Source organism: Harpia harpyja, chromosome 15, assembly GCF_026419915.1.
Source record: "Harpia harpyja isolate bHarHar1 chromosome 15, bHarHar1 primary haplotype, whole genome shotgun sequence".
NCBI classification, from domain to species: domain Eukaryota; kingdom Metazoa; phylum Chordata; class Aves; order Accipitriformes; family Accipitridae; genus Harpia; species Harpia harpyja.
This window is the reverse complement of record NC_068954.1, coordinates 8,022,047-8,046,619: the sequence shown is the minus strand read 5'-3', so window position 1 is coordinate 8,046,619 and position 24,573 is coordinate 8,022,047. Positions and strand designations below refer to the sequence as shown.

The following is a 24,573-nucleotide window of genomic DNA, read 5'->3' as shown; positions in this document are numbered from 1 at the left end:
CAGCTGTCACTATTCTTCCTAAGCACGTGACCTCATTCTGACACCAGCATTGCCATTTGCAAAGCAGGGGCAAGCACTGGGACCTGCAGGCTGACTGTTCAGCAGAAGAGCATTCCCATGATTTCAGAGTCAATTGCTACACAAATTACACTTATGCATCACACCTGTCCCCATACCCAGAGCACTCATAGTCAACCTGTGTGCAGAGCTCCAGCTTTTCAGGGGCTCTCGGCACAAGACCTCTGGAGAGCAGAATACCTGTGTAACTCAGTCTATTTAACATCTTTAACACTTCATCACACAGTTGTTTTATATAGAGAGGACAAGTCAGAAGCCCAAGACCACCTAAATGCTGGCCAGTTCCTGCCCTGCCTGGTGAGGTGGTCTTGCTTCCAGAAATAAAATTGGAGACGAAGGCAGACGATAAACTTTTATGGTGCTTATACAGCTTCTGTCATGAGCCTGTGCAGCTTTGCTAGACACCCCAGCCCAGCCCATCATCTTTACACTGAGCCCAAACACCTCAGAACAGGATTTGGAAAATTGGAAGGTCCTTTAAGACGATGGCTTTCACAACGTGATGTTTCTGCCTGGTGGACAACCACATAACATTCACTAGAAAGGGAGGTGCTCACACACCTTTCTTCCTCTAGCATTTCACAATTCGTAAGAATCCCTTTATTATTATTCAGTAGGACAGAGGTGTTCTCCAAATGCATTTTCATATCCAAGACATCTCACCTCTAAGACGAGCTGAAGATCGTCCATATACCTTTCTTCTGTCTGAATGAGTTCGTGAATGTAGCCCTGCCTTTTCCTTTCCATGGGTTGCATAGTGTCAAGGCTTTGGAGATCAGCACACCCTACAAGAAGTAAGCCAGTAGTTTAGATTCCACTCAGGCTATCAGATCTGATGAATTAACAAAATTGCACCAACATACACCAGCCCACGGTTCAGACTATATACACAGTGGTAAAACACTGTCCACAGCAGCAGCAGGTTTCAAAATTGAGTGATGTAGAGGTCAATCCCCTCCCCACTTTATGTCATTTTTTAGTCTGTCATCTTTTTATTTCTTCAAGCATCCCTTCTTCTTGTATCGTGATGCAGAATAAGAATTCCTGACTTCCTGCCGCTCCATTTGTCTCATGGTTTTTCTCATCTCTTCTCCTTTTCTGCCATACTGTTTCAAAATTGTGATTTTTCTCTCACCTTATGCAATGTCTTTTGTGAGATGAAGTCATCTAAAATGTGTCTGGTTCTGACTTAGGACATTGCACCTTTAATCTCCACCACATTTCTAAAGTACTCTGCCTTGTTTATTAATTTATGATGCGAACCGCCAGTACAAATTTGTAAAGTTATAATGCATAATGTTATAGTTGCGTAATTTGGCAGTTGCACAACTTTTTTTCTCATTTAGAAACAAACTGAGCCTGAAATATGTTGAATTATTTTTATGCATCAAGTGTGAATAATCAAAATCATACACAGGAACACACAGACAATGACAAGAACCCCAAGTTTTCTGTAATACCATGCAGACCCTACAGCTTCACACTGCTTTTTCTCTACTGTATACATGTTAGTAAGCATGACAACATTTGAAATTTAGTAACTGAATCGAAAACTGGTAAAAACAAAGTGGTGAATATTTTTAGATGAGTAAAGGAGAGCATACAAAGTCAAACTCTGATCCCTCTGATCACATGCTAGCAGAGTACTGCAAAGTAGCAGGGTGGGGGAAAATAAAAAGAGAAACAATTACAGAGCGTTTGAGAACATGCAGCTATCGCTTGATGTGACGGCATCAGCTTTTACAACAATGTGAACTGTGGATTTTGCAGAATAGCAGGAAGGACATCGCAGGGACTCATTTAGATCCGACATTTCCAGAGGAATGATACTTTCTGAAAGTTTACAGGTGTCGTGGAAGGCAGCGTGACCTACAACACAAAGGGCTGCGTCTCCCTTGTCACCCTAACACATCTAGGACACTAGAATGTGACTTTATTCTATTCACTGCCAACGTATAGATCTGTTTATGGGAAGGCTGCTCTAAATAATGAAATTAAAATGAGTTGGTATTAAATTTGAGGGGAAAAACAACAAGAAACACTAAACATTTCGCTAAACTTGATGTGACAGTGGCCTAATGGGAACCTCCCAGGCTTGTGCGCTTCCTGCTGCACAAGCATCAAGCTGCTCTGAAGGAGCAGCAACCTTCAGCAAAAAAGGAACACTTGCCAAATGAACTTTTATGATACCATTCGAAGTATTTTACCAGGGAAACCCTTTGAACAACACAAAGAAGTAAAACAGTAAATGCAACAGCTAGGTTTAAGTCAGGACTTTTCAGTTCTGATCTGTACCCCTAAGGAGGATCACAGATCTTAAGCTTTCTGGTAAGATTTGAAAAAATGCCACTTTTTATGAAAAGATCTGGGATTGCAGGTCTTTCGATCGTGCAGAATGCTGCTTCTGGCCTTAGTTATTCCCAAAGTTACAATCAGGCCAAAATTAGATGAGAAAAAGGAGTAAAGTTACAGATTAAAGTGATTCCTATGAAGTTTGGTATCTCAATCCATCAAAATGGACTGTGGCCAATATATGCTACTTCTGGATTCTAGTGTCATTCTTTAGTCCGTACAGGACTGAGTTTAAGCCCACCTGGTTCCTAATACATGAAATTTTAGGATAATCAAGGGCTTGTACAGTAACCAGACTTTATTTCTCAGATTTGGAAGTCTCAGCTTTGACCACGTGGTTCTTTCCTACTGCAAGGTACACTCCTGCAACAAGAGCAGGGACGGACTGAAGCTCCTGTTGCTGTTTGCTTGTACCACAGCTGTTAGAACAACCCACACGCTCGATTTGTGTCTCTCTCATGCCATCTACTTAAAGTTGAAGAAAACACTGGGAGGAAAACAGGCCTGTTTATGTGCACCTAACATAGACTTGGTTTATAAGCTCATTATCAGATACAAAAATGCAGTTAAATTAACTGGCTCCTGCACTAAGCTTGTATTTGGACTGTCGGCCTTTGGGATGAACGGACGAGTGCTATTTTATATTTAAATAAGCACTAGCGAAACCACCCCAAATTTTGATGGGTCTGATGATACTGGCATAAAAACACAGTACACAATCTCCACATCTCATTTTAGAGGGTGAATTCAGACATTTGGATCTGAAGGGAAGAAAGGCGAACGAGACAGAGAATAAAACAACCTACCTAGAGCGTTTGCCAATGTTTTTCGAAAGTGGCCACAGCAACCCATGGGCTCGCTGGTATGGAAAGGGTGGACCTGCATCTCTACCCATTCTCCTCCCACATTCCTGTTCCCTCCTTTCCTTGCATCAATTCTGGCACTTATCTGACTCCCAGCTCACACCCTGGCAGCAAATGAATCCCGAGAGGGAAAAAGAAAACAGTAGTTTTCTGCTAGTTTAGCAGCCAGGAATGTGCGTGGAAGCAGTAAAACTGCCTTTTTTGGCAGCAGAAAGCTGTTGGTTTGGCTTCTGTCTTGTGAAGCTGCATCCCAAGCTCCCCATACGGCTAATGAAAAGCAGTGAGATTTTTGGGAGCGCCTGCAGAGGGGAATCTCGGCTGGCCACGCTGGGGGCTCACCTCCCTCTGGTGACTAGAGAAGAGGTTTACATCACCTTTGCAGGGCAAGCCAGCCCGTTCAGACAACCTGGGGCATGATCTGCCTAGCTCCCTCCCAAAACCAACGTATAACGGAGCAAGCAGTGGGTGTCTGCTACCCTTGAAACTTAGGGCACAGCAAGAGAGCGATGCCTGCTACAACTGTGGTACCTTTTGTGATAAATCCTGGTCTCCAAGACGAGGAAGCAGCTGTCTTGCAGGGGCAGGGTAAAACAAGCTGGAGAGTTTATAAACAGGAAATCCCAGTCTCTAAAGTTGTGTTTAAAATTATACCTCCCTCTCCAAATATACCTGAACAAGAAATACTTTCTCCCTACTAACATAACTAACCCTGCATGAAAAGCTACCGAGTTTCACAGTCAAAAGATGTCCTCCTCTGCAGAAAATTCAAATGTCTGAAAAACATGGGGTGCTGGGGGAGAAAACCTTTCCAATTACTGACATATTTTGGATTTGAGTACATTCAAGGGGAGGAATGACACTTTCTGAAGAGAAGAATTCCTCCAGTGAAAGAAAGATGAATGAGACCTAGTACCATCTCAAAAAAAAAATCCATTTTTTTCTTTATTAAAAAAGGGAGAGTGAATTAAAATTCCTCACTTAAAAGCAAATTCCAGAGAATTCAGGTAAAAAACAGGTGGATAAAAGGCTTTCCAAGATGCCCAGATCTGCTTGGGCACCAAGTACTTTGTCCCCTTCCCCAGTGAACTTCCCCACTCAACAAACAATGAAAAAACATATTAAAAATGACAGCTCTGGAAAGATATCTTAAGCCTCAAACATGAGCTCAGGCACTTGCCCTGAAGGATCTATCTACACCAGAGGCATCACTGCTTTGGGTCACCAGTGAAGACTATTTAGGGATAGAGGTGGCCTATATAAACTGCATTTGTAAGGAAACAGCTTGGTTTGTTCAGGGTTGTGGGGTGGTTGGGTTTGTGGTTTGGTTTTTGGTTGGGGGGGGGGGGGGGGAGTTGGTTGTGTTGTTAGGGTCTTTTTAAAATTTTTTTTCTTTCTTTAGCTCAAGCCAGTTAATATGGCTGGAAAAAGCAGGTAAGAGGGGTTTTTTTGCCTGTATTTGCCTGCCTCTATTTTCCCAGGCTACCATAGAAAGACTACATCTCACCTTAAGTACCATGGGCTGGCATTAAAATAGTCCCTTTACTACAGCCAGAGAACAGACTGATGGTATCATGGGACATCACCCATAGCCATTTTACAATCTCTGCTGGCGCACATAAGGCTAATTCACTTGCAATGAACCCCTGTCACTGCCTGTAGCTATCAGCAGCCTCTTGTACCGACTGAAACCTGTGAAAAGAACTAATCTAAGAAATTTGCCACTGTGGAAAGGTTGGTTTCCATCAGGCGCTGGGAAACATAATAAAAACTTTCATCCAATCTCCCCTAATCAGTAAATGGAGTATACTCTCTTTGCAACAACAGAAAAAAATTATGATTCAATTTTCAAGAAGTAAAAAGCAAAATTAAGTCACTCCATCACAGAGCCAGGTAACTTAATGCTCATACCAAGCTATTCAGATGGGAAAAAATCCTCCCCAAATGGACAAAAAAAACCACAACAGACAAACTAGATCCTTTTATGTGTCCCTTTAATAAAATACATTTGCATAGTTATCTTACAACTTTGTTTAAACCCAAAGATGAACAATTGCCTCATGCTAAAGCACAGCCTGCATTTGCATGTCTTAACAATCATCCCCAAACATGAATACTCTAGCTTGAAAAGAACAACAAATGAGATTTTAAGGTAGCACACACCATTACGTAGCAGTTTTACTAGTTCATTACATTGAAGTAGCATGGCCCTGTAGCAGCTCCCAACACTACTACAGGCCAAGATCTGTCAGCATTCCTACAAGCAGACTTATTTACAGGTGTTTTCAACCCGACTCAAGAAAATCACACAGGGATACAATCTGACAGAGCATCAAGATGGCATAAATATTCAGTGACTGGTAGGAGACGTTTCAATTATTAGCGTGTGAGTTTTTTGATGGAGCTTTATGCCTTCTGCACTCCTAACTGTAACGCTATTACCACTGACATTAAGATAGCGCTTTGTATGCTTTCACAGCCCTTCACCATCACTGACGACTCGCACACCCCAGCCCTGCAACCGGGTCTTGGTGGTGGCATAAGACTTTCCTGCATGGATCCAACCGCTGGATCAGGAACTCAGCTCTGTAAACTACGCTTTTGTAAAACTACACTTTTGTAAAACTACACTTTTGTAGGTTGTTAGTCCATTATGCAAATTAGACAGTTAAAAAATTAGGAAGCGTTTCAGTACCTGCTCTTGTGCATTTACAGCATCGTTTACATTCTTACTCCCAATTACACCATGGCCCCTATTCTCTGCTGGCCCACAGGAACAATATTAAGCAAGTATTATGCTGCAGGCAACATCATATTTTGCTTTCCTGGTTGGCTTCAGTTTTAACTGTTAACCTTGTGTGGCTCTGAGCAACATTTAGACTCTCAGTTCTTGACTGGGGACCATCAGTTCAACAAAACCCCTCTATTTTCCACCTTGTCCTTAGTTCTAAAGCCAACCTTTTTCACCCAAATAAGGGGTGTACACTTCAACACTAGTTTTACTTGGCTGGCTGGGACGACAGCTGAACTCAGCTCTATGGACTTGTATCAACAAGAGAGTGGATTGAACACAACCAGAAAAAAAGTAACATTTTTGAAAGAAAAAGTCTGATTTAAGCCCAGCGTCTATTAGCTACACCTCTTCATTGATACAGAACATTATTTTAAAATAATCTTGCCTTAAATACATCCTTGGCATAGTCTCTCCCATTGATGATCTGATGCATGTATTCAATTCTTTCTGCACCAGTGTGCAACAGGAGAGCAGAGCTCTCAGGTGATTGTGCTTGAGCTGTGTTAGGCAGACCTTTGCAGTAGAGATAAATACGGAAGGCAGGGACTATGTCTCTGTCAATCAGCATTATTAAGGTGTATTATCTTTGTTATTACAGTTAGAGAATTTGAGGCATACTCAGGTAATACTGAAACATGAAAAGGTAACTGTGAAAGCCCAAAATGCTTCATTTCAATACTCATCAGTTCAAAATGAGGGGCAGCTGTTTCAATAATTATCAATGCTCAACTACATGCCCAACAATAGGGCCACTTGTGTGAAACTCTACCTAATACTACCCTCATCTCCAATTATATCAGTTAAAAAATGGGTAGAATGCCAGTTGTTTTTGGAAAATGCCATGTAACTATTTCCTAGAACATCCTAGATAGGATGTGAAGTTGGTTTTAGTTTTTCAAAGACAATTAGTAGCAATTTGGCATTCAAGGAAAACTGTCACTGAACATTGGGAAGTCAGTTTGGCTCAAATCCCACAGGTTAACAGTGCCTTTTAGAAATGGGATAATTTATAAGATAAATTATTAGACTACAGTAAGTGACTGCTCAATGCCACTGGTGTAGCACAACACACTTGCACCTGTATTAAACAGGCTTTCAAAGTCAGAAATTGAGAGAAGGCAATTCAGGGTGATTAGCATATTTTAGTAGAAATACTTAAAATGTAGTTTCATAAGGAAATCAAGTCAGCTAGAATACTTGAGGAAATATCTAGCACATTACTTGCCTACAATAACATGATTTCATTCTATAACAAAATATTGGTTTAGACAAAATACATCCAGAATAAAAACCCATTTGTAGTTTTATGTAGGCACATTGCTGTAGTCCATATTGCACAAAAGATATCTCTCTGAACTAAAGGGCACACATACATTATTTGATCAAGTATATTAAATACGTAACATAGAAGTTTTGGAGAAAGTCTTTTTAATCTCTGCAATTGGACTAACCTTTTCCTGATAGTACCTTCACAACATTCATATATATATATATATATGTATGTATATAGTAAACAAGCAGTGTTTTGTAAACATTTCTGATTGCATAAGTGACCTTTGCTGTTTCGTAACCAACTTCAGGAAACCAACTAAATTAAATACCGTGTCTACTAGATCTCTCCTGTTGTTACAGGAGCACAGCACTATTTAATTAGACAAGCAGTCCGCTATTAAATTAATCCTTTTATTTAAAGGGGTATCAGGGTTATAGTCCTGAAGTCCTGGTCCCTCCTTCCCTCCGCCCAAACTAATAAAATGTGAGCGCCTTTACTGCACCATACTGCTGACATGCCATAACTGTACCTTTAAGGACCACTTTTGAGCTGAGGAGTATAGTTCCATTTCTAAACCCAAATGCTCTGCCTTCAGCTCCAGGTGTCTGTTAGTGTTTCTTTTCTGGCAACATATCTTTCTTGAGGTTACCCATGTATTAGGCTGCAGCTTTCAGATAGTACTTACGTTAAGTCACTGCAGACCGTAGCCAGATAAAAACACTATTCAGTACCGTTAACTATTTAATGAAGAAAAGGGGCAGGGAAAGGGTCTAGTAGCACAGAGGCTGTATAAGTACTTACTGCAGTAACTAGTACATGTTTGCTGTTTGCTAAAACTGAAAGCAAATACGAATTATTGGAATAAAGTATTTAAAGAAAGGAGGTTGTTTAGGGATAGGATATATTGAGCCAGAACAACCTGAATTCCTGCTATAGTACTACTGTGAAGGGAGAAAAAAATTAAAATATCCTCCACTCTATGCTTAATAGTTCTTTCCCCAGTTAAAAAGGGTATTAAAAGGCTGGATGGACTGCGCCAGATCTAAATCTTAGATCTTGTAGCATGTTTGTAATCACAGTGACTATCAGCAGCAGAGACAGGTAGGGTTTGTTTCCTGGATGAGCCTTGTAGGCTGCCAATTTTAAGAGCTCAATATATAAGAGATTACATCAAGTCCATTAGAACAGTAATCAGCGAACATTTTAATTCTGCAAAGTATGTACATTACAACATTAAAAGAACACAACTGCCCATTCAAAACAGCTCAGATAAACTGTGCAAATAGTGGGTCTTTGTGTGTCTGCAATCCCACCATGCAAACGATAACTTGATATGCATGCTAATGATCTACGATTATCAATACCAAAGAAAAATACTAAAGGAAACAAGAATGAACAGCAGTGAAAGCCACACAAAGACCCACTATCCTTTCTGCTTTTACAAATCAACTGTAACTGTAGATTATAAGAAAACCCACAAAAAACTGATTTCTTGACTGGATCTAATGTTCAAACGAAGCAAAAGGATTGTGTCAGAGATATGTGAGCAGGGCTGGCCACCCTGCCTCCACGCTACAGTCAAACTTGGATAGTGGGTCTCTGAGGTGCTTTCACACTGGAAGACAACATTGGGTCCTAAAAAAAAAAAAAACAAAAAAAAATGAAGGATAAAATGAACATAAATTTGAAGAGTGAAACATATGAGTTCTATGGACAAAGACAGAACAACACCAAAAAGATCAGAAAGGAATGACTAACATTCAACTTTCTGAAAACAGACATCATAAGCTTCTACTCCTGTAATTTCATATTTATAAACACACACAGTTTTAAGTACTTGTGACCAGCCATCACTGACTCTGAAAAACACTTGTAGCTGATTCACTTGAAGAAGAAAGTTTCTTCCCAAGGAAGACTTCTGTTATGTAGACTCAACAACACAAGGTGAAGCCCTAGCGTTTTTTTTAAAGGCAATGGCAAAATTCCCTGAGATTTCAACAAAGCCAGGATTTCTCCTGAGAAACTTGTAATGAGACATTAGAAAAATCAGATAAAAACTAAACTTGTAAAGAAAAGCCTCACTGGAATTTATTCATATTGGCACATAAAAATTAACATGTTCGACTGTTCAAAGCCTGAAAGAAATGAAAACCTTGTCTCTAGTAATATGTGTCCATGAAGTAGCATGTACCACATCACTCAAGATACCCATCAGAAACCAAGGTCTACACGGTCTAGAAGAGGCACTGCAAAGTCAGGTTAAAGGCAGATGTATGACGTGGGCTGCAGCTGCACACACCTTGTGGGCAATCCAGAGATTATTCCGGTCTCCAGGATTTCAACCTGGAAGCTTTATCAAGCCTGACTGACATTCACCAAATAGTTTTAGAAATACAAAATGATTGTGTCACTATGAACTAAGGGATTGATTTTGTATTTGATCCTAGGGTAAAAGGGATAAAATTCTGGAGCTGTTGAGTAAAATCTTAGAATAAATTATTAATCTTCATGTGTTAAAAAATGAGTGTGGACCTGCAACACCTCAAAGCCACTGATACCATGAACTCTTACTCCACAATCATGAAGAGAAGTTACTTGGCAATAATAGAGAACTTCAAAATGTGTTGTCCATATATAGACATAGAAATGCATCTGCCATGAGCATGTCAGTTCAGAAGTTGTTTTTTCACTATGAACACCCTTGAAAATTGGTCAGCTTCATTCATTAGACAGTGGTGAACAGGAATTACTAATGATCTTTTGTGCATGGAGATAAACTTCTGGAAACACAGATCCTTGTGTTGAAAGGACAGGACTTGCCTCATGTCTCTAACGTGTCGCATCTACAAGTAAGGTTGGGGAGGAAAAAAAATAGGTAGATCTACTGGTATTACTATAAATATCAAGTTTGTACCTAAGGAAATGCACACCGTCGTCACACACACGTTAAGAACAGTCTATGGAGAAAGGATCTGTTCCCAGTCTAACCAACTTTTGCCATTGCACTGGCAGAAGGCAGAGAAGGCAGGTTTAAATGGAGGAAGGAGGTGCTTATCAGGCTATGGGGACTACCTGGAGCTCATGTCAGAGCACATGAAGGAGTAACTTAGATGCCTGAGGAACTGCAGCAATGCTGGGCTATGAAAAGAAAAAAGAGTGAACAGAAACAATAACTATATGTACATTAGAGTAGAAAGAACTGGTACAACATTCAGCTCTATGAAAGACCAGTCTCACAACAGGAGATGAGATACCTCAGATAAGGTGAACTAGAAGCCTCTGCACACTGAGCATAGGTATGTTCACCTGGCTGAGTTGTCCAGCTCTCAGCAAGAATGTCTCCGAGAGGTGAACAGATCTCTAACACGAAGAGACATCCAGCAACCAAGTATGCAGATGTAGCTGGAGCATCCGCCTTGCCTCCATCTGAGGTACATGAGGGGAGAAAATCTCAACTAAAGAAAATATAAGGACAAGGCTCACACTGGTCCCATGGATAAGAAGACAAACTGAAAAAAGGTGTCTCGCTGAAAAAGCTAACATAAGGAGAGAACAAGTTTCTAAGAGCAAATGTTTAAGGCAGACGAAGACTGGCTGAAATGACAAAATTATCTCCAGACCACGCCAACGGGAAGAACTGTAAAGTGGTAAGTACACCCTGCCTACCCCGCCTTACACATCCCTCGCAAAGAACAGGAAGAAAACCTGGTAGACATGTCTTAGACAGGTACTGGCAATACACAAAAGATCTGACCCTGAATGGTTGAGCAAGCACTCAACAAAGAACAGAAGATTATGCATATTCCTTTACTTTAAATCTGTACCTATTTATATTTTGAAACCTTCTGCGTATCTTATTTATCCTTTATGATGACTTCTGTGCAAACACTAGAATAAGGGCTATTAAAATGTCATTAAAACATGAGTAAGTCTAACCATCACCAAGGTCACTGAAAGCACAAGACTCAAGTATTTTGTGTTCTGCAGTCACCAGGACTCAGCTGTATTTAAGAGACCTGTTGAGAGACCTATGACATGCTTCATTGATTTTTTTTCCTTGCAGAGACCCTATGCCAGGATGTGCAGCTACGCCAACAGGAAAAGTGATCTTGTCAGCACAGCTTATTCTGTTCAAAGAGCTATTTCAGCAACCTAAGAAACATCTCGCTGACCTAAGTTCCTCCTTTGCTAGGGAAGTTTGCCATTACAGCCATAACTAGTAAGTCCCAGAAAAGACTCTGGATACAAAGGTGGTCCATATAACAGAGTTTAAATTTGAGGGAAAAGCAGAATTTTCCTAAGCCGCAAATCTATTTGAGTAAACCAAATCTGCCTGCTCCCTTTCAAATACCATTACATTTGACCATCTAGAAAAGACAGTGGGAGAAACTGCTATTCTTCAACAGAAACATTACAATACTCAGATTAACAATTCTTTAAAATATAACAATGCATTTCTTAAATTATATTCTGTCGTATCTCTAAGCTGATCCCTAGAGGGCCACATCAACATTTCTGTGGGACAATTCCTTAGTGATTTCTCAAGAATACTAGTGACAGTTTCTGCACGATATTTAAATAAGAGCAAAAAATATTTTAAGGAAATCCAAGGAAGTTTGAAAGTTCAATCAGTACATATTTAAATATTTCTCTGGTTACAGAAGAATGGTACAGCACTAGCTTACTGCTAACACAACTTACTAGCTCAGACTTCACACCATACGAAAGTAGCCCAGCTGTAATCGGTGTAACAATATTTGCACAATGCTGCGCTTGAGCTTAACAAGCCATGCTGGTTTTGAGTAGGCTCTGGACTTTAAGCAGGATTTTTCCTGAATTTTCCAAATGCATATGTTTTAATATCACAAAAGAGTGGCAAATTCCAGCACGGAAGTGATATACAAGTTAGCTTATTTGAAATACGCAGAGTATTAAAAAAAAAAAAATTCAACATACTCTTCATTCACCAATAGGTGGATTTTGTTAATTGGGCACCAGTAGATCTGCTTCATAGCAAACAGACTACTTCTTAGACAAAAGTTTAACGACCAAGTACAGATGACCTGGTGCACATCTGCTCATGTGCACATTTGCTCATTTGACTGCCACTGGCTGACCTTTGTCAATACACTTTCAAAGGAAAATTCTGTTCAGACAGCCACAGTTTGATGTGGATAGAAATATTTTTACTCCACAACATTGAAATCTGAGAAAACGCCTAATGACATATCAGCGAATAATGAGAAAAACTTAATCATCATATTGAAAGTTTCCAATTACAACTTGGTCTTAGCACTGCTTTTGTCGGAAATTAGTGGTAGATGTTATCACCTTGCACTTATCACATTCAGCCACATAACTCTAAATGGCAACACACCTGGTGTGATAAGCTAGTATCTCTATAATTTTTGAAAATTCAGAAAGTTTTAATACTCAGCCAGAGTCTTAATTTTATAGCCCATCTGGATTTAGTCTATACTATTTCTTCAAAACTGAGATTTTGTAAACAAACAAAAAAACCCAACGACTTTCAAAGGATCATTTTAATGATTTAGATATGCCTAATCAAAAGAATGTTAAGTTCAATCTAAATGCTGAAGTTTTCAACATCACAGCCACACTGGCCAGAGGCATTTTAAAAAAAAAAAAAAAAAAAAAAAAAAAATCAATGCATTACCAAAAATGTGAGCACAGATGTAATTTAGCTAAAAAAAAAACCCCTAACCTCAAGAACAGGGCATACTCTATTTTGCCCAGGTACCATACACACTAACCAGGGAAAATATTTTAACTTTCCAATCCAAGCTGCACCTTCATTATCGAGTTTGTGAATTGTTCTGTATGAACAGAACTATGTTGATCAAATCTTAAGTGCGCACTGGTCCTACACACTAGCTATAGGCTATTAAGAGTGAACCTCAACCAGACTTCTGGATGCGTATCTTTATACTGAGAAAACTACAAATGACGCCTAGGGAAAAAACAGGAAGTGAAGGGACAAGGCTTGTTATGTCAAAGGAACAACTCTGACATCAAGATAGATTCCCAAACCGACTGATGGCATGGGTTGATATAGAAGTTGGTCTAATCACAGTGCCGCAGGATGAAAAGCTGAAGGAATAAAAATGGTGGCAAATTTCTCTGGGGAGAGGGGCCAAAAAAATGGGGGGGGGGCGGGATGACGACACAATACCAGAAACCTTTACTGTGTTGACATGCAAAAAAACAGCAGAGAAAATTTTGACTGTCAGATAGGTGTATATTCTAGCATTCAGTTCTCAGCCTGCTGCTGATAATTTTCAGCTTAACATGTTTTGACAAGCTTAACGTCTTGTTTCTCAGAATTGGATGAGAGCTGGATTGCTGGGAACCAGGACACATGTATTTACCGTAGGATACATCACTTGCTAATGCTAGAATCTTTTTCCTCTCCTTTCTATGGTTATTTTTACTTAACTGATAAATTAAATACAAGTTAAAGATGACTACAGCAGACACTTTTTCGTATTTTATAAAAGTTGAGCAAGTTCTACAATCAAGCACAGTCTGCCTGCACTGACTCCCAGTCCATGTCAGTTATCAAACATCAGCATCTTTAATGGAAGGGGAACAACTACCAAATCTAATATTTTTAGGTCACCCTAGCACTCTTACTATCATGCACTGGCTGGTTGGTAACGTGCTGGTTGTTTGTAGGTTAAACATAAAAGTATTTAACGTACTTAGTACTATTGTAAAGTATTTAAAGTACCAATAAATTCAGCTGATGCCTGGAACTCCAAATTCCAAAAACAAAGCAAAAGAATAGCAATGCACCTTTGAAATAAAGTAACAAAGCTAATAAAAAATAAAAGTTTCTTACACTGCTGACTTGGATCAGAATCCGTGGTCATCTTCACGTAGTTTGAGGGGAAGAGACCTGTCACACCACTGATTTCTCCTTGCCACCAGTCAGCATCATCTTTGCTCAGTACATTAATAAGCTGCCCTTTGGAGAAACTGAGCTCATCTTCATTGTTTGCCATGTAATCATACATCGCTATCACTTGACACACTATGAAGAAAACCCAAATATAGTAGAACACTGTTACACAAGTATTGAGACTGTTTTTGAGTGTTTTACATAACCACAGGAAAGAAACAACAATTTCACATACACTGTTACATAAGAAAAATGCCACATGATCTTATCTTGATGTGGAACTATTCTCCCTTTTCTTTTACTTTTTTTTAATTGGGCCAGGCAGTAATATTTATTTCCACTTGATATATCTATGCACTTACACAGTGAATTGATTCAGTTAGTATAGCATCTATTGACCTTCTAAACATTTTAAAATATAATCAAGTATGCTTCTATCTCTTTTACTGGCTTGAAAAAGAAAGATATTTTGATTATCTTATAGCTGATACTTGTGAGAAAAACATGGCAAAGGCAGAGGAAGTGTGCATTAGCTAATCATGAACTACCAGTTTAGCCAAATGGAAGTTTTGTCCAGTAATAACCAGGAAGCTGTTGTATAAGCAAATCATAGCTGCGCAGAACTGCACAATTTAAGCATGCAGAACCAAAAAACCTCCTTTTATGTGAAATAATCTAATTTGTACCTGGCCAATCAAACGGAAAAATCTAGTGGAAATTTGCTTAGTCTCCCTCCTTTTAAGGAGCAGTGCATGTAATTCCAAGGTGTTTGTCAATGATTGCTAGTTTTCTGTAAGATTTTTGCTAGCGTTTGGAAACATGGAGTTTCCAAATGAGAAGAGTGTGGCTCTTCAGTGCATTCAGCAAAATTAAAAAGCTCTTGCCGTAGAAGATAGACTGCTGATTTTCACAGATTCCTGGACATAAACATCTTTGTATGACTGAGGCTTTCTGTTGTAATGTATGTAGAGGATTGTATATGTTAGGGAGGGACCCTATGAAGAACTGTTTTGATTAAGAAGTTGGGAGATTTTACCTTTCTTGGACAGAGATAAGAGCTGAATGGACAAGTCTGTCAAAAGACCCGGATTCTGACTAGGACTTCACCTTCCACAGCAACACCACAATCAGATAGGTCCATTAACCATAACATTACACTAGTTACGTAATTCAGACTAGTATCTGAACAATTGAAGCAGTTACATAAAATACTCTAAATGAAATATGAAGTCATTTTTTTTTCACCTGAGGGAGCAGCAGATGTGGTTCTTTCACTGCTTGGACCCAGTAATTTCACATGGCTGGCAGGGAACCATCCTTTCTGTCTCTTTTTCCCCCTTGCCTGTAAATGTTTAAAATGGTTATTACACAATTAAGAAACCAAATAGTCTATAGACTGGAAAAAATGCAACGAATATGTCACACAGTTTTGCCAATGAAAGACAAAAAGCCAGGCTTCCAAACACCAACTAAATATTAAACAGATCTTAAAAGGAAAAAATCTGGCTAAAGGATGAAAAAACCCAATTCAAATAGAGCTGCACCCTAATACATTCTGGCAAATGTATTAATCCAAAATTTTAAAGTGCAGTTTATTATCTCAGTGCACAATTTAATTGCAGGGCTGAAAATTCGCTCTATGAACATTCCACTTACGCATCATACAAGGAGTCTCTAATAAGATACTCAGAACAGAGGTAACAATTACCATAAGCTACTTTTGAAAATCCTGACCTAAGTATTTGATATCATTTCCTACCTATTACAGTATGTGAGAGCTTAAAAAGGATTTTCTCATTTTTTAGTCTTTTGCATTTTTAGTCCCACAGGTAAAGATGATCCCTGCACACACTGAAGAAAAAAATATACTTCAGAGTGCACAAAAAAGTCAGGATGTAAAAGTGAGCATAGATTTTTAGAAAGCAGTAACTGCAGACTGAGCTCTATTACAACAAAAAAAGAAATGAAAACTAGCAAGAATTGACAATTATGTATCTTAGTTTCCATTCCCCCACTTTCCTTTTTTTTTTTTTTTTTTTTTTTTTTTATTCTTTGAAGCTTCTTCTGAACCAGCACTGGGACTACTTTCCTTCAAATACAAACTATTCATTGTTTTCTGTGTTTATTTATCTTTTTTGCACATACTATCAATGAATTTTCCACTGCTGTTAATTCACAGAAACTCAGTGCAGCCATTTCTCAACTCGATCACTGTGATCTCTCTTCCTGTATCTGTAAAGCAGGATGGTTTTAAAAACAGATGGTGAATAGTTAGATCAGCCCTGTTCTAACTGTTGGAGGGGGAAGATGGGTGTTAACAAGAGTATTCACTCAAACCAGAGTGCGTGCGGCTGCAGAATACCTTGGGAAAGGGCAATTAAGTGATATTAAGAGGACGGAACTTTCTATTGTGCTGTTCAATCCCAACATTGGAAATAGCATTCAGCATTGGAAGTAACGTCCAAATTCAGGCTAACGCTGCAGATTCAGCTAAAAGTCAGCTAAAGAAAAGGGTAACAAAGAGACATTATAAGGTCATGGTTTAACTTTTTGCGTTGGTTGCAAAGGTGAAGGCTATTATGGACAAGATCCACGGGGCTCCAAAAGTCAAAGTATCAACTATGATTTAAGAAGAATGTCATGTAACAGTACCCTCAACCCCCGGGACTAGAAATTCATCACTAGCTGGGGAAAGGAGAAAAATGGGAATAGCAACCTTCACAATAAACTAGCTTCCAACTCCAACTTCCAAGAATTCCTGTTCTTCCATTAGAATAATTTTACAGTGTTTTACCAATTAAATCCCAACTAATTTATTAACTGTCAACATCCCTCTTCCCCCTCCCATGCATATGTTCATTGACAGTTTTAGTATTTTCTGTGACCACCCCCCCCCCAAATCAAAAAACAAACAAAACCCCCCAGCAACCCAAGGTTTAATTAAAAACTTTTTTTCCCCCCAATATGGTTTATATAAGATGAAAATAACTTTCTAGCCAGCTTTTAGAACACTATACTTAGTTGTTTTCTTGAATTAAACCCAAGACCACCTCCTTGCTGTTCATGAATTCACAATTATTTCTTCTTCAATAACTACCTGCAACTCTCCTTGCCACCATCCACTAGCATTTTTCTTCAGAATAAGTATTAGCTGTCCAGGAGCAAGACTAAGCTGTTCAGTTCCTGATGCAGCATAGGCAGTAGTAACCTGAGCAATTTCTGAAAAGATAACGTATTAATTGCATTTGTTATTTTTTCATTACAGGAAGAGCTAGATCCACAGAAATATCCTGGTACGTATCTTGCAGCTAAGCACGTTAGCCAGCATTAAAACACTGCTATGAACCTAAATGCTCATAGTCACTTAAGAAACAGTCCTAAATGTTAAAAATTTGTCACACACTTACCGGGTTTCTTATTTATTGTTCCAGTTTTGCCAGCATTACTAGAAGCCTACAAAGACACAAAAATCGTCTTTTAGCATGCAATAAAAACAGTAGAGTTTACACCAACTTTAAGCATGTAGACAGAAAAGCACGTGGAGATTTTAATTTTGAGCCCGTATTTAACAAAATACCATCATGTATGGAGAGAGACAATGTGACACTGTGGCTAGAGCACTGATATAGCACTCAAGCTACCTAGGCTTTTCTTTTCTGCCGAGCACATTAAGCTCTGCTTAAAATCACTGTCTAAGAGCTAGGTATCAATACTAGTATATACAATAAAATTGAGAGAAAGCATTGTGCATTAATTCTTAGAATATGAACTCACTTCTTGATCCTTTGGTCTGACATAATTGGAGGGGAAGATTCCAGTTCTGCCATCAATGCTCCCGGTCCACCATTCCCCTTCCTTCTGGGTCACTAGGATTTCCTCACCTTCCGTGAAAGTCAAGTCACCAGGCTCAGAGCTTGAGTATGAATAGAGCGCAACATACTCTGTGCAAGCAGCGCATAAAGAAGGAGACAATAGTTTCAGATAGGAGGATAAAAGTATATCAGATGCAGGTAAAGGTATCTTTGGTATCAGTGTTCATCAGTGTGTTCATAACAGATCATGTCTTTACAAGTTTGTAAATCAAACTACCTACTTTCTTGATTGTAATCACATCTCGCCTTGTGCTTACAACTGTGAATTACAGGTATGCAACTTTGTACAGATAGATGAATTTGGCACAGTGAGAGTTACTACCCTGTGATCACCCTGCAGATCAGCAGAGGCCTGTAGACCACAGCTTGAAAAACAACTCATCTCTTGCATTAAATATTCCACCCTACTTCTGTGTTTCAACAGCAAGCATGTATATTCCACACCTAAACCTGATTAAAACCATTCTTATCTAACACAGCAAAAATGAAAAACACAAGTGGAATTAAAGTATAACTGGGGAAGTATGGAGATACACTAGATGAAAAGGCTTAGAAAGTGCTTCCCACAAATTCTTCTCCAGTAATACTTGTTTTCTCTACTCCCTACTGATTAAAAGAGAATGATCCACACTCAGGAGACTGAAAATCCCTTCTCATGTCTCTACAGTATAGCATAATACAGTAGAGAACAGCAGGAAGAAAACTTGGCTTATGGGTATGAGACATATTTAAGTTTTCAGAAATAAATTAATGCTCGAACAAAAGTCTTAAAAACAAAACAAAAACCCAGGCTTATACTGAACCTGAATTAGTTATAAGCTTTACTTAAGTTCCTGTTTTGGAATTCTCGTATCAGTAGCTCAATATTTGCACTGTGTCTTTTGGACAAGCATTAAAAGGCCTGCTCAGAAACTCTTCGCATATTTAAGCTTATTCACATGCCATTAAGCAGAAACAGACTGTATCATTAAGTAGCGCATTTCATGCTGTCTTACCCTCTCCTGCTGCGTAAGACTGTGTATTAGGCTTTTTGTTTACAGCTGCATAAATAGCTTCTGGTCTGCAGAAAGAAAAAAGGGGTTGTGTAACTAAAAGGCTGATCAAGAACAAATCCCTTTATTAGGATGAGACTAAGCTCACTTTGGTTATCTCAAAGTTGGTATTGCCTCTGAATTAATTGCAAAGACTTTCTTGACTGTCAAACAGCGGCAGGTATTACTGATATTTAAGATATCAATGGCGTCCAAGAGCACACCACTTCAAAAAAAGAAATGTAATGTGATGAAAGACGAGAAGATATATTCGCAAATTATGCTATCCAAAAGAATATTTTGTCTAAATTCTCTCATTCTAGAGAATATCTAAGAACTTTTATCATAACGCATGGAAAGAACAATTCACACACAATGGTGCAGCCATCCCAGCAGTAACCAGACTTTGAATTATTACCTGAACAGTTACCTTGCAGCATTAGAATAGACATAATTATCCTTCAAGTAAAGAAAAATACACTACTTCTGCAAGATGTGCCTTACAAGCTTACAATTATTTGTAGGTCACTTAGAAATTGGCACCTTCAAAGGCAGAACACAAATACACTGCAAGAGAGCTGACTTGGTAATGAACCAAAACAAAGTCTGGCACTTGATGAATAATCAAACTGATTTTTCACAGCACTCAGCCTTGGAAGACTGTCTATTTACACAGTAGTGAGCCCAACATTACTTGGGTTGCCAGAATGAAATAATAAAAGCCTAAAATGGCATGGTGTAAATTGTAAATGGTATTTATATTCTGCACTTTAAAGCACTGCAGGAATTTTGCACTCTAAACCACCTCTTTTTATAAACTGTTGAATAAAATGAAAATAAAAGTCGCACTTACTCCTCTTTCTTGATTTCGCTCCCAGGTAAGAGCTTAACATATGATTTTGGAAACCAACCCCTTCCTCCATGTACCTCTCCAAACCACCAGTTTTCCTGCTGCTCCAGGACAGCAATGATATCATTTTTTGAAAAATTCAAGTGGTTCTCTTTTTTTGCAGTCCAAGAGCAAAGTGCTTGTGCTTTTAAGTTCTCGACAGGCTGCCCCTGTTAAGACAGAAGTGGAGATGTTGATCGACCACACTCCCCAACCTGGTGCCAAGTGTTAAAAACAAACAAACAAACAAACATTGATGTATCTTTTATTGAAGTTTAAGCAACTTCATTCCTAAGTGATGGCTGAATAACTATTTTTTTTCTACGTTGACGTATACAAGCTGTTAACTGAGGATCAATCTGTCAACTCTGTTTCTTATTTGTTAGAAATATCTTGTGTGTCTAATTACAGGTGAAAATTATTTTAGAGTTATGAAACATACTGCATGAGTCTTCTTGCTCAGGGGTCCCTGGAAACATATGGAATTATGTCAATGCATACTAGTGGAGCATTCAGACTAGCTCCTTTATCCTCTAGCCTGTTCAGTGCACCCAGTATTAGAAAAGTTGTGTTTTGGTTTTTCTTTAAATCAGTTTCATTAACATCAATCTAAAATACAGCAAGTTCTCCACTCTCACACAATATACCTGTCCATGAATGGGTGAAACAGATCCAGGGGACACAGTGCGAGTAAAAGCTGATTTCTGTTGCCATGCTGTATTAACATTCAAGCTAGAAAAAGGTGTGTTTTGGTGATCAGATTCTTCTGCAGATCTACTTGGTGAAAGTGGTCTGCAAATTGAATACGGGCACATTTAACACATTACAATTTTTATTTAAAAAGTACCTCAAGCAGAATAACTTTTTTTATTTTTTTTTAAGAAAAACATATACAAAACAGATATTCTATACAATGCGAAACAGACTACCAAATACTTAAAATTTCCAAACTAAGACTTTCAGGTAGGTTCTTCAGTAAGTTTTGTGCATTTATATTTTAAAAACAAACACCAAATGAAACTATACAGCACATTATGCATTAGCTAAATTTAGAAAAAGCAATTTTGACACAAACGTAACAAAAACTCACTCTGAAGCAGCTGAGGTAGTAGATAAAGATACTGTAGGAGGAAGTAAGGCCTTCTTAGGAGATACAGATTTTTCTCTTTCTGGTATTTTTTCTACATAATTGCATGGAAACCAACCAAAATGTCCTTGAAAACTCCCATAAAGCCAACCAGGCTCTCCCACAGTTTTTTCATCAACCTATGGACAGGAGGATAAATACAAAGAAAACACAATTAGCAGTGTGAAACAAACAGGGTTTCTAGCACATATCTAGTGCGTCAGCACCTGCTGGCACTCTGAATTGAGCAGTGTGAGCAACACTCATACAGGGATCAGCATTTTCATTCTCTTCCCTTTCAGAACTGATTTTGCCCTGTTCAAGAAACAAGTGTTATGATGCAATTGCCCTGGTTTTAGACACAGGTAGAGACAGGTCTCAAAGACATTACATTCCTTCAAATGGGCCCCGAACATGCACATTGGGGATCATGTAGTATACCTGGAGCCACTCTGGCTTGCCAAAAATTACAGTGCAGTGTTGTATTTTGCCGAACACGCAGCCGAGAGGCAGTGGCTGGTGAGCCTAGCAGCAGACGAAAACAACTGCTGCAGTTCTGCTTCCAAATATAATTGTGTCATTTGACTGCATCCAAAACACGTGCAAAAATTCTGTTATTTACTATACGATTAAGTATAGATCATCCTTATTCATAGCAATGCTGAAGCCTCCATTATGCTGCAAATTAGCAAATTGGTCAAAATTAGCTAAAAATTGGCAGCTCATCAAATACTATCAGCTAGTTAGCTTAGTTGAGGTTTGGGGTATAAGAGGAGGAGGTGGCAGCTGTTAGGCTATTTCTAAAATAAGTTATCAGTAGTTAAATGACACAGTTAATTATATCTGAGACAGAAGCCAAAACAAAACCTACTTCTCTTGTTCCCTCTTCCATGCTTCATTGGTATGAAAATGCAAATAATGATTTAACACTAACAAACTGAAGGCTAATATTTGTTTTAATATTTTGTACCGCACTGCTTTGTAAATTCTCCCTTGTCACTTACCTATATCACTTACAGTCTGAATGAGGAAGAACCATACGTACTTATACATTAGATACATATATACTAATTGTATTACCACAGTTTTAAATCAGTTTTCACAAGTCTACCTGAACGCACATGCTTTCAAAAACATGTATGCTGACAAGTGATATAATTACATGAAATAACACACATTTCAACTGAGATGCCAGAAGACATTTCCAATCTTATGGTCCTGCTGTAATATTATAGACAGCATATTCAGCTGAATCCAGAAAAGTGCTAGAAAGAATAAACTACTATAGATATCTGCCTGATGGACCATTTATAAAGGACCAGCCAACAAAAGGCAGAAGTCTATGTTAACAACACAATAGAAAATGGTATTAAGATTCAGAAGAACCTTTCACATCTACTCGTTAAATAAATAGTTTTATTTTAATTCAAATGCCATTAATTAATGATTCATGCCTCTATTTACTATGCTGTCGTGGTTTAACCCCAGCCAGCAACTAAGGACCATGCAGCCACTCACTCACTTCCCCCCCCACCCCCCAGTAGGATGCGGGAGAGAATCAAGAAAAAAAGTAAAACTTGTGGGATAAGAACAGTTTAATAGAACAGAAAGGAAGAAAATAATAATGATAATAATAACAATAATGAAAGGATTGGAATATACAAAAGTGATGCACAACGCAATTGCTCACCACTCACTGACCAATGCCCAGTTAGTTCCCCATCAGCGATCCCCCCAGGCCAACTCCCCCCAGTTTATATACTGGGCATGACATCACATGGTATGGAATACCCCTTTGGCCAGTTTGGGTCAGCTGTCCTGGCTCTGTCCCCTCCCAACTTCTTGTGCCCCTCCAGCCTTCTTGCTGGCTGGGCATGAGAAGCTGAAAAATCCTTGACTTGGTATAAACACTACTCAGCAACAACTGAAAACATCAGTGTGTTATCAACATTCTTCTCATACTGAATCCAAAACATAACACTATACCAGCTACTAGAAAGAAAATTAACTCTATCCCAGCCAAAACCAGGACATAGGCTTATATTTCAAGCAGACACTTAAGAGGCCAACCTGTACATGAACAACAAACTGCAACAACTATATCATTCCTGATCTACTAATTTTAGAAAGTTTATGTTTCGCATTCACTACTGTTATCTTAAACAGATTCTCAACACCTCTATGATGCGTAAGATCCAAAGAAAGATTTTTTTGGGCTGAACTAATCCTAATGCCACCTGTTTAGGAAAAAAAAAAAAAAGGCAATCCAATTTAAATCTTGAGTAAGCCTTAAAACATATCAGCGTAATGCTTTTGACATTTAAGACCTTGTATATCTCAAGGCTGGGGAAGGGGGGGCAGTGATTTTTGCAAGTTAAATGTGAATGGCAAATCTTACCTGAATTATATCCCCAGTATTAAAGCTCATCTCATCATGATTCCTTGCTTCAAATGGATATAAAGCTCTGTAATTTACCAAGGCAACTGAATTCCTAGACTCTGAGACACTAACTGCATTGCCTGAAAGGATAAGAAAACAAGTTACCATTTTGATACAGCTCAAAGACATGCACTTAGTTGGAGCCCCATCATTCTAAGCAACATGTATGAACATAAGAGGAGAACAGTTCTTGCCCCAGACACCATGCAAGTATCAAAGGAGATCACCAGCTACAGCAAGCTGATGGGATGCATACAATGCAAGAGTTTAACATGCCAATCATAGTAAATGTAACACAGACAATAAAATGCATTGTCTTCTGAAGCAAAAAAATGACATCTTTATCTTCTCGTCTTTCCTTGTCAAGCTGCTCTGGCTAAGCCAGTGCTTTAATATAGTCTCGTTTAACACAATTCTAATTTTCCAAGCTGAAAAGATACCACTGTTGCACAATAAGTGTTTAGCAGCATGGGTGAAGATTTTACCTAGAAACCTAAAATAGCAAAATATCATGATTTCTATTTTCTTTGCATCTCTGTTCTCCAAGTCTGTGACTGATGTTGCTAACAGTGAATGTTTTACAAGGTATAGCTGAGGTTTGCGAATATCTTTCAGCACTGTTCTAATTTGATTCTTGCTGAACTCACTGATAGAAACGGCTAATAAAAACTGACAAGAACTAATGAAGGATGGAAGTAATCAAAACCGCCTTTAGCGAAAATATTGTTAAACCAGTACTTTTCAAAGTCCCATAACTAGAGTTACATTTAGTCATTCTGTTCTTTGTTTTTTAATGAGAGGCATTGAGTAATGCAGAAATAAGCTAGATTTCAATGTTAATAAATCACTTCGCTGAGCATTACCTGCCCATCCACTCATCACTGAACAGAACTCCTCTGTATTAGCATTCCACTTTAATGACAGAAAGAGCAGGCC

At 38.7% G+C, this 24,573-nt stretch overlaps 1 protein-coding gene across 6 annotated transcripts in view; it reads right to left on the bottom strand.

The window, feature by feature from the left end:
* Positions 1-24,573, bottom strand: part of ITSN2 (intersectin 2) — an 86,854-nt gene that overhangs the window by 8,263 nt on the left and 54,018 nt on the right. For 5 of the 6 annotated variants that reach the window (XM_052809608.1, XM_052809612.1, XM_052809610.1 and 2 more), the window contains 11 exons: positions 23,596-23,717; positions 21,162-21,337; positions 20,719-20,863; positions 20,036-20,241; positions 19,147-19,211; positions 18,054-18,220; positions 17,687-17,732; positions 17,377-17,498; positions 15,525-15,621; positions 14,220-14,411; positions 742-863 (listed from right to left, as the gene is read on the bottom strand). In XM_052809608.1, the coding sequence (XP_052665568.1) occupies positions 742-863; positions 14,220-14,411; positions 15,525-15,621; positions 17,377-17,498; positions 17,687-17,732; positions 18,054-18,220; positions 19,147-19,211; positions 20,036-20,241; positions 20,719-20,863; positions 21,162-21,337; positions 23,596-23,717 (1,460 nt within the window). Of the gene's footprint in view, positions 1-741; positions 864-5,267; positions 8,993-14,219; positions 14,412-15,524; positions 15,622-17,376; positions 17,499-17,686; positions 17,733-18,053; positions 18,221-19,146; positions 19,212-20,035; positions 20,242-20,718; positions 20,864-21,161; positions 21,338-23,595; positions 23,718-24,573 lie in introns of those variants that run through there. The other variant, XM_052809614.1, reaches the window with a different exon arrangement.